This window comes from Cherax quadricarinatus, chromosome 5 (assembly GCF_038502225.1).
Source record: "Cherax quadricarinatus isolate ZL_2023a chromosome 5, ASM3850222v1, whole genome shotgun sequence".
NCBI lineage: Eukaryota > Metazoa > Arthropoda > Malacostraca > Decapoda > Parastacidae > Cherax > Cherax quadricarinatus.
The window spans coordinates 5,181,256-5,192,824 of record NC_091296.1 but is presented as its reverse complement, the minus strand read 5'-3'; the positions used below and the strand labels follow the sequence as shown (position 1 = coordinate 5,192,824).

At 38.7% G+C, this 11,569-nt stretch overlaps 1 protein-coding gene across 5 annotated transcripts in view; it reads right to left on the bottom strand.

The window, feature by feature from the left end:
• LOC128684934 (rab GTPase-binding effector protein 1) overlaps positions 1 to 11,022 on the bottom strand; it is a 66,269-nt gene extending 55,247 nt beyond the window's left edge. The window contains exons 1-4 of one of the 5 annotated variants that reach the window (XM_053771297.2): positions 10,813 to 10,961; positions 7,335 to 7,428; positions 6,887 to 7,012; positions 5,392 to 5,595 (exon numbers count right to left, since the gene is read on the bottom strand). In XM_053771297.2, coding sequence (XP_053627272.1) covers positions 5,392 to 5,595; positions 6,887 to 6,953 — 271 coding nt within the window. In that variant the 5' untranslated portion in view covers positions 6,954 to 7,012; positions 7,335 to 7,428; positions 10,813 to 10,961. Of the gene's footprint in view, positions 1 to 1,143; positions 1,327 to 2,142; positions 2,586 to 3,209; positions 3,304 to 5,391; positions 5,596 to 6,886; positions 7,013 to 7,334; positions 7,429 to 10,812 lie in introns of those variants that run through there. The other 4 variants (XM_053771296.2, XM_070099364.1, XM_070099375.1 and 1 more) reach the window with 4 other exon arrangements.
• Between the last annotated feature and the right edge of the window lie 547 nt (positions 11,023 to 11,569).

Below are 11,569 nucleotides of genomic sequence, written 5' to 3'. Positions count from 1 at the left end.
CCCCAGAGTGTTCAAGCTTCCTGCTGACTTATGCCTCAGTTCTGCCTGCTTGTAGTTTTTATCCTTAACTCTTAAGTACTCTTGAGCACATCATCCCATGGCACCCGCATCATCACACAGCACCCACATCATCCCATGGCAACCATGTCATCCCACAACACTCACATCATTCCACAGCAACCATGTTATCCCACAACACTAACATCATTCCACAGCAACCATGTTATCCCACAACACTCATCATTCCACAGCAACCATGTCATCCCACAACACTCACATCATCCCATGGTACCTGCATCATCACACAGCACCCACATCATCCCATGGCAACCATGTCATCCCACAACACTCACATCATTCCACAGCAACCATGTTATCCCACAACACTCATCATTCCACAGCAACCATGTCATCCCACAACACACATCATCCCATGGCAACCATGTTATCCCACAACACACATCATTCCACAGCAACCATGTTATCTCACAACACTCACATCATTCCACAGCAACCATGTTATCCCATAACACACATCATTCCACAACAACCATGCTATCCCACAACACTCATCATTCCACAGCAACCATGTCATCCCACAACACTCACATCATCCCATGGCAACCATGTTATCCCACAATGCTCACATCATTCCACAGCAACTATGTCATCCCACAATGCTCACATCATCCCACACCAACCATGTTATCCCACAACACTCACATCATTCCACAGCAACCATGTTATCTCACAACACTCACATCATTCCACAGTAACCATGTTATCCCACAACACTCACATCATTCCACAGCAACCATGTTATCTCACAACACTCACATCATTCCACAGTAACCATGTTATCCCACAACACTCACATCATTCCACAGCAATCACATCACACAGTCCACATCATTACACAACACCCTCCACAACACAGTCTACTAAATCCTTATCAAGCAATCATCAGAAAAGCATGGCCCTAGGCTGGGTTGCCAAGGCAGAAAACACTTGAAACTGGTCACAGATATATCACAGGTAAATCCCACAATGCCCACAATACCCACTACAACACCCATATCCCACAGTACCCACTACAACACTCACATCATCCAACAACACCCACAAAAATATACAAAGACCTACCTCCTGGGCTCCTGTCATCCACATTAAAGAATTTGGTAAATCGACGCGCAATTGTCTTCAAAATTTCGTCATTTTTATTACTGAACTCCATCTTTGGTCTTACTTTCCAGAGTTTACATGCACATACACATTAATCAAGGTCTAGGGTCGGTTGAGTTCACGCACTGCCAACACTCACTAACACTGTAACAATATAACACTTATGTATATATCAACTGTCAAATGCGTCACTGGTGTAAGAATATGTGAGATATCACCATTAACTTCACAACAAACCTGATACAATGTTGTCAATGTGTATCATTACTGCAGCATATGTACTACTACCACCACCACAGTAATTACCACTGCTGATGTACCACCACTATAGTCACCCCACTACATGTATGATCACTATATTCACCACACTACACGTGCCACTACTATATTCAACACAGTACTACTACGTGTATCACCACTATATTCACCAGAGTACATGTATCACCACTATATTTACCACAGTATGTGTATCACCACTATATTCACCACAGTACGTGTATCACCACTATATTCACCACAGTACGTGTATCACTACCATATTCGCCACAGTACGTGTATCACCACTATATTCATCACACTACATGTACCACCACTATAATCAACACAGTACATGTATTACCACTATATTCACCACAGTACATGTATCTGGAGTTTACCTGGAGAAGGTTTCGGGGGTCAACGCCCCCATGGCTCAGTCTGAGACCAGGCTTCATCACTATATTCATCAGGCATCATCACTATATTCACCAGGCATCATCACTATATTCACCACACTACATATATCACCACTATGATCAACACAGTAAATGTACTAAACTATATAAAAAAAAATTATATATTCAACCCTCCCTACAGTGTATATATACCATAAGTACACACACCACAGTAAAATGTATTGTACTATACATATTACAGCAACACAATAATCTACATGTCTCACCACCACAAAACACATCTCACCATTAAGAGGAAGCTTGAGAAAGTTTTGATGGTTGACTCTGGACTGCTACTAGAACTGTGAGATAAGTTACCAAGAAAGACTACTTTGTACTGCATTGGTGTCTTCAACCATCGTGTAGGTATTTTATACTGTCCTTGCCATCATAGGGTGGCAGTGCTGATGGTGGCAGGAGTGGCACTATGTATGGTACTGGTGGTGGCAATGGCATCATGTTGGGGACTTTAATGTGTATGGCAGTCACACACCTTGTAATCACCCTGTGGCACCACCATTACAGCACCTTACATATCACCAATGCAATACAGCATTTGTGACTACCACTGTGTAACTGCTAAAACCACAGTTTTCACCAAAACACAGTAGTACCACTACTATATCACTACCACCACTGACATGACATACATCACCACCATCGTTGCCACAATACAAGCACAATCACCACAGTTGTGGAACTTTGACATCACCACACCTGGCTTGACAAATGTGTCACCACAGTCACAGCAGAGGCAATATTATTATCAGTAAGACACTTCACAGGTCCTGAGACACCCAGTTCATGCATGACTGCAGAGCAATCAACATCATCTGACTGTGCAGTCACTTTCACCACCTCTAGACAGTTTCACTATCTCATTATCATTATATTCAGAGAGAAGCACTTAACCATCCAGTGGTTATACAGTGCCTGAGGAATGAATGGTAATCATATTAGATCTGAGGAAGGGGAAGGAAGCTCAGATTCCTTACATCAAGAGCCAGTAAGCAGCATCAAGGCACCCTCCCCTCTCTCCTTGATGAAAACTTCACTACAGTACTAAACATTCTCTTCCTTACCTACCATCACACTCAGATATGCAGCTTCCACAAGGGACATTCTACCCACATACTATGACTTGTTTCTGCCTTGTACCAAATACATACACACACACACATTACCTGTACATTTCCAACTAATACTGGAACATTTCCACCCCATATCAAGACATTTCCACCTTATACTGGGGCATTTTTACTTCCCATGCCAAAATATCTGCACACTAAACGAAGGCTCTTTTCCATCCCATACCAGGAATCATTTCCACAGAAGGTCAAGTCAGGCACACATCTAGTAACTTGAATCCTAGTGGACACAATTTTATGACCATCTGAACTATATAATGTCCCTAACAATACTGGCTATCATCAATAATTCTTGTACAATATATGTAAGAGTTTTCAACAGGTTCTGATAACACTCAAGTTATCAGAAATTATCATCCAGGTGCACAGTAATAATGGACTATTAACATGTTATCAAATGATAACTTATCAGCAATTTTCACTAGAGATTTTTGTTTTTTAAACTACCTTAGTATTTAAAGCTTCCATTAGGTTTCTCCAGTGAAGAGCAAGTGCAAGAGTAATTTTAAATTATTTCTAACTGTACAAGTGAAGATATATTCTCATGGTATTTCAACTTCAATTTAATTTTTAATACCTTCAGTAGTTTTAGCACACACACCTCCTGCAAACCCATTCTGTTAATTGGCTGCTATATTTCTGAAGAAATGCTTGTCCTTTCCATTTTCTTTTTCCTAATTTGAAATTGTGATCTCTCCTTTTAAATAAAATTGCTAGAAAGTAAACCAGGCTACCAAAGTGAAACTACAGGTACTCCTCGAGTTACGATGGGGTCACATTATGGCGAACCCATCGTAAGTCGCAAATATTATAAGTCGAATATGAATATGCTATGCTAAATGAGTACATAAATAACTACTATTACTGAATAAGTAAATAAACAAATAATTACTATAACTAAATTTTTTTTTACTTTATTAACATCAGTTTGAAAAGTAAATACAGTGGTACCTCGAGTTACGAACTTAATTCGTTCCAGATGGCTGTTCGAGTTCCAGTACTGAATGAATTTGTTCCCATAAGGAATAATGTAAATTAGATTAGTCCATTTCAGACCCCCAAAAATACACTTACAAAAGCACTTACAAAAATACACTTACATAATTGTTTGAGTTGGAAGCTGTTCAAAACTCAAGGTACCACTGTATATATTAATACAAGTTACAGATTTGCAGCCTTTATGCTGGGTAATTATCTTAAGTTTCATCTCCAGAGCAATTGCTTTTACACCATCATAAAGGCAAAATATCATACATCAAGGAACACGTGTATTTACTGTACAGATAGCATATTTTATACCAATCAACAAAAAGAGGATAAACAGAAATACAGTAAAACCTCTCATTAACAGATTTTCCCAATTTCAGATAACAAAAGTGGCTGGACAAACTCTCAGCCATCTATGTCTTCTCAGCCATCAGTCTTCTCAGCCATCTATGCCTTCTCAGCCATCTATGCCTTTTCAGCCATCTATGCTTTTTAACTCTTAATAGCCACTTTTCTTAAATCTAATAATAATATTCATGGAGATCCACTAAACCCTTAAGTGTGATATAGCACCTGGAGAATGGGACAGGGTGCAATGTGGTCAGGTTTGATCCAAAGAAGGGAAGGGAACTTCTAATTTCTTGGAGCAAGGGCCCTTCACCTGTATCAATGCTCCACCCTTGAAGTATTTTAACCAGACATGACCAGGACATACTTATAAAACTTCTTCCCTGAGGACTTCCTGATGCATCAGGCTAGTGTTATCAGTGGCATGCACTTTCCAAATAGTAACCAGCCTATTTCTATACTATTTCTACACTAATCCTACGTACCATATTTTCTGGCATGTAAAATGCACGAGTGTCAGCTGCTTGCTAGCATGATGTTTCCAAGCAGTTGTAACATAACGTTACTAAACAACTGTTAAAGCATAACCCAAGGCCTACCCATGACCCGGACTTTGAGCATATATGACACAGACTGATATTCCAAGACATTTTGGGGAGAAAAAACGCACCTTATATCCCAGAAAATACGGAAAAACAAGAGATAATTACCATTAAATATACGTATTACAAAATTTATTATAGAAAATTATCAGAATTTGCAGATAGTGCAAGGACTCCAGGATTAGTATCAAGCTCTCTTTAAAAACTAAGGAATACAAAACTACCTACAGCATTATAACTACCACGAATGAAAACTTCTGTGGCAAGAAGGCATTCTAGGGCATTATATATACAACACTGAGCAACCAAGAAAGCTACATTACCTGCTCTGAGAGCAACACAGACTACTACTTAACACCCACCACAACCATGTAAGTTAGAGTCATGCAAATGTACAAGAGCAAAACTCACCCTTCATAAGCTGCTGAACAGTGGCAATCTCCTCCTGGCACTTACGCTGCTCCACAGCAATGTCATTCTCAGCAGTGCACTGAGCAATGGTGACAGCACTGCGAGCTTCCTCTAGATCTCCCTGCAACTCTCTCACCTGAGCACGCAGTAATTCCACTTCAGTCTCTACAGCTGTGTTCTGCTCACTTTGTAACCTCAGCTCTTCTGCAATAACAAAAATAATTGGAATTAAATTCATCAAACATGCTTTACTGGACAAATAAATGGACATGAAGCAAAATCTAAATTTCAGTGTCTTTTTTAACACATCTGGTCCATGGCTTGGTTGGCAATGCACTTCTCCTGTGGGTTAAAAGTCTGAGCAAATGTTATCTTCCAGGTGACAAAAATACCTGTAACCAGTTTCAAAAGTTTACTGCTCTCGCAGCCCAGCCTGAAGTGACTTCTTTGTTGACTTCATGACAAACCATGGTATTACTTTCTGCAGAACTATATAGTTATCAAACCTGGTTGATCTGGCATTTCAGCCGAAACTGTCTGGTTTAATCTTAAAAACTTTTATCCTTCACTGAAGCACTTGCTCCATAACTTCCAGTGAACCACAGGACAACAAACTTAGTATTTTTAAACAACAATACCATCATACACAAATAACTTGCATATAGGAGAAAGAAGCTACAACGATGTTTCGGTCAGACTTGTACCATTGACTACCAACAATTCAGTTTTAATTAAAAAGTCAGACTCCCAAAAGGCTGCATGATTATGCTGTTTTTTGACTAGTCCTCTGCTCATCAGGCTGCTGAAAGCTGGCATCACATAATTATTGCATTATATTCTGATTGATGCTGCCCAGCACTAATTATGTGACATCAGCTTTCCACAGCCTGATGAGCAGAACACTAGGAAAAAAATATAATCATGCAGCCTTTACAGAATCTGACTTTTTAATTATAACTGAATTGTTGCTAGTCAATGGTCGAGGCTGGACCAAAACATCATCATAAGTTTCTTGTTCCAGTCACGGTATTGTGCTGTTTTGTTCTTTAACAATGCCATTAACTGATGAAAAAGGTTAATATTTACTTCAGTTGCTTGGATAAATATTTTGTAAATTCTCCAACATTAAGTGGGTTGAACAATGGAGACATTTATGTTTTGTGCCAACTGGGAAAAAAAGCTGGTTTCTTGATAACAAAAAAAAATTAACTAAAAACCTAACCTAGATTTTCAATTAAAATCCAGACATGGATGGAAATGTTGAGCATGTTACCTTACACCTGTTGTCACTGTTCACCTAGCAGTAAGTAGGTACCTGGGTGTTAGTCAACTGGTGTGGGTCGCATCCTAGGGGACAAGATTAAAGGACCCCAATGGAAATAAGACAGACAGTCCTCGATAACATACTGACTTTCTTAGGTTATTCTGGGTTAAAAATCCAAACAAATCTTATCTTACCTTAGCCACAACTCCCATCCTCCTACACAATACACACCTTCCTTCTGCAGGTAGAGTTCCTTTAGCTTGGCTCGACGGTAACCAAAATCTTCCTCAAGACGCATTTGCTCTTCCAGGAGTTTACGCTCGCGTTCTTCTAGTTCCTTCACATGAGATTGTAGCTCTGAAACACATGTTACTATTAGCACACAGTTATTATAAATTCAACAAATAGCATGTTTATTAAGATTAGTCTACCCAAAATGCACCACATGCTAATGGCTTTCTTTATTGCCTAAAAATATTTTACTACATGTAAACTGCAGAAAAGAAATAAATTATCTGTATTTGTAGTAAAATATATTATAGAAAATAATGAGCATTTTGAAAATTTACCTAAACAAAATGAAACTATCTTCAAATGTTAACACTGTATTATAAAGAACACAATATAGTAGTACGTATACTGAATATGAAGACACACAGCCAGGTCATATGGAACTCACACTTTGTCTCCTAACACCTGTTGCTCCTCTCACTTAGAAGAAAAGTGAATCCATGTAGTCAGTCAACATTGTGAGTTGCATACCAAGGGAGCACCTAAAAAATAGAACCTTAATGGACATAAGCTGACCTATTAGACTTTTTTGGGTACAGGCAAGCCCTGCTTATACAGCAGGTTAGGTTCCAGGTTACTGCTGTAAAGCAAAATTCACTGTCAGTGAAACATAGCATTTTTTCCACTTTCAAATGCATTTTAAAGCTTGAAAACATGTTTACACTATCACATCAAGTGAGCAATAGAGCTAAGCCTAGAAAATGCATATACAGTACACACATTACTTATCTTAAAAAATATTTTTGTCCTTAGCTTATAGCGAGTGGTAAATATATTTATTGCAGAAAGACTTAATGAATGAAGAATCGGTATAATTGAAAACCGCTGCATTAGCAAAATGATGTAAAGTGAAGCGCTGTAAAGCAGGGCCCACCTGTAACACTAACAGCAGATTGCTTCTCGGTAGATTTTGGCCATTAATAATTGTAGCTTGAGTTATACAAAATTAGGTTTATTTTACAGTCAAGATATTCTTCTTGTGTAAATGGTAAAAAACACAGCCTAACTTAACAAAACCCACTGAACCAAAACTTAAATATCCTAATATAACCTAACCTTAGTCTACCATTAGTACTGGAGTGTCATGTTTACATTTGCTCACATACTGCATAACCAAAATTAACTATTTCTGCTATCTTCCAAAATAAAAATTTTGACAAGAAATACTTATTCGGTGATGAACAACTGTTCTATGTACTGCAACACAAAATAAAGCCTGAGTTCCACTTAGTAAATAAACAAGTTTTAAAGTGGAATATGATATGATATACATTCAGGGTAACAGACATGTATAAACTACTTTACAGAAAGCCCTTATGTATGTAAGGCACTTCAGGCAGCCTTGAAACTAAATTACGATTACTAGTAGACAAGAATAAGAATATTTATTTTATATTATATTGGAGGTCAACTCTTGTAATATTACTTACAATATTCCAGAAGCCCAAAGTTTTTGAAAAGTCCATAAATTAACCACAACATTTTGCTCACAACCCAAAGGACCTGCTTTCAAATTCTGGGTGAGGCTAATGTCTGTTGCCCGTTAACCTGGCATTAAGTAGACAGATAATATAGCTGGCAGCTGTGAGGTGCATCCTAGTAAATAAGTTTATTTAGGAACAGGTACACATAAAAAAAACATCATACATAATGTATATTACCCATCAGGATAAAAAAAAAAGTCAGATAAAGTGACTTATTTTCTTGGGAGTCCTTAACGATCTCAGTGGAAATAAGCCACATTTGCTTATTCTCACACTGCTTGGCTTACCCACTGATGTTAACACAGAATATAGTGTTACCCACTGATGGTAACCCAGAGAATATAATGTTACCCACTGATGTTAACACTGAGAATGTTACCCACTGATGTTAACCCCAAGAATATAATGTTACCCACTGATGTTAACACTAAGAATACAGTATTATCCACTGACGTTAACACTGAGAATACAGTGTTGCTGGAAGAGTAGTGTGGGGGTCGAGGCTGCTCTCATCTGTGTGCTAAGTAAGTTTATTTAGGTACAGATACACAAGTACAATATCATACATAGTATAAATTACCCACCAGGATAACCCCTACAAAAAAGTTCAAAGTGACTTATTACCAATGGTAACCTCTGAATCGTTACACTGACTATCTAGCGCCAGTTACAAGGCATTCATTATTAATTAATGTAGTCAATGTCAAAATATTTTTCCAGGGGATGAGAAGTAAGTGTAGACAGAAAGAACAATATGCATGAATAATAAACATGAACACTAAACATGAACAATATACACGAACAATAAACATGAACAATATTCATGAACAATAAACATGAACAATATGCATGAATAATAAACATGAACAATAAACATGAACAATATTCATGAACAATAAACATGAACAATATTCACTATTAAGTAAATTTATTCAGATACATAAGCAAGTTTTTCTTCAGGTAGAGGTACATATAAATAGTTACATAAATTATCATACATAGCAGCATATGTGTAGATTATCCTCCAGAATAACCCAAAAAAAAATCAGACAAAATGACTTATTTCCATTGGGGTTCTTGTGATATTTAAACCTTAAAAGTTAAAACAGCTAATTAGCTCAACTGTGTGTGTGAACAGCAGTTACAACTGTGTGTGAACAGCAGATACAACTGTGTGTGAACAGCAGTTAGAATTGTGTGTGAAAAGCAGTTACAACTGTGTGAACAGCAGTTACAACTGTGTGAACAGTTAAAACTGTGTGAACAGCAGTTACAACTGTGAACAGCAGTTACAACTGTGTGAACAGCAGTTACAACTGTGTGAACAGCAGTTACAACTGTGTGAACAGCAGTTACAACTGTGTGAACAGCAGTTACAACTGTATGAACAGCAGTTACAACTGTGTGAACAGCAGTTACAACTGTGTGAACAGCAGTTACAACTGTGTGAACAGCAGTTACAACTGTGTGAACAGCAGTTAAAACTGTGTGAACAGCAGTTACAACTGTGTGAACAGCAGTTACAACTGTGTGAACAGCAGTTACAACTGTGTGAACAGCAGTTACAACTGTGTGAACAGCTGTTACAACTGTGTGAACAGCAGTTACAACTGTGTGAACAGCAGTTACAACTGTGTGAACAGCAGTTACAACTGTGTGAACAGCAGTTACAACTGTATGAACAGTAGTTACAACTGTGTGAACAGCAGTTACAACTGTATGAACAGCAGTTACAACTGTATGAACAGCAGTTACAACTGTGTGAACAGCAGTTACAACTGTGTGAACAGCAGTTACAACTGTGTGAACAGCAGTTACAACTGTATGAACAGCAGTTACAACTGTATGAACAGTAGTTACAACTGTGTGAACAGCAGTTACAACTGTGTGAACAGCAGTTACAACTGTATGAACAGCAGTTACAACTGTATGAACAGCAGTTAAAACTGTGTGAACAGCAGTTACAACTGTGTGAACAGCAGTTACAACTGTGTGAACAGCAGTTACAACTATATGAACAGCAGTTACAACTGTATGAACAGTAGTTAAAACTGTGTGAACAGCAGTTACAACTGTGTGAACAGCAGTTACAACTGTGTGAACAGCTGTTACAACTGTGTGAACAGCAGTTACAACTGTGTGAACAGCAGTTACAACTGTGTGAACAGCATTCCACCCACTTAGCACCCGCAGAACCAGCCACCCACACACGAGTGTCACTGATGACTGAATCACCTCAGACATGACTCCCATATATACCGGTCAGACATGACTCCCATATATACCGGTCAGACATGACTCGTATATACCAGATATAACATCCTGTTAGTGACAGAGGAGGAGTCCCTCAGTGTGTTAATACCCTTAGCAAGAGACACTCACCCTCAATACTGGGTTTCACGCCTCCATCCGAGGCCTCAGAGGCCTCCATGTTTCCTCTGATCTCCTTAACTACGCCTAAATCACCAAAAAACTGCCATTTTGGGCCGAGATTGTCATCTGGTCGCTGGAGAATCAGCTGCTCGTGGCCAACTGTTGTGGAACTCACTGCTGCAGCCTCACTCCTCACAACCGACCAATCATAACCCAGAGTCTCTGGAAGACTCGTGCTCATTGGCTGAGAATCCAGCACCACCTCCTCCACCAGCTGTATTGATTACTCACAACATTTCATATTGTTTACACATCAGGTCAAAGGTCATTCACAATCTATTAAGTAAATATTATTCGGCAACCTGACGTATAAACCTTCGCAAAAACAATAAACTAAATGTATTAAACCCATGGAGTTCCTCAAGCTGGGATAAAGTAGCTTTTACTTGTAGTAATAAAGTTAACAGCAGGCCTTCTCTCTCTCCCTATCTATCTGTCTGTCTCTAATTAAAATAATGAATGATACACATGTGCAACATTTGGGTATCTTTATTCTGGAAGCGTTTCGCCAGTCAGTGGCTTCTTCAGTCCAATGTAGAGAAAGGTGGAAGAGGAGGAGGAGGAGTTTGAGATAATCAGTCCCTCAGCCTGGAGTCAGTGTGTTCAGTCCACCAGTCTTGAGACTGTAAAGTAAAAGGACACAAGTGTAACTAATGTGACATTTTATTGTGGCAACGCTTCGCTCTGCAGGCTTGATAAAGCTCCT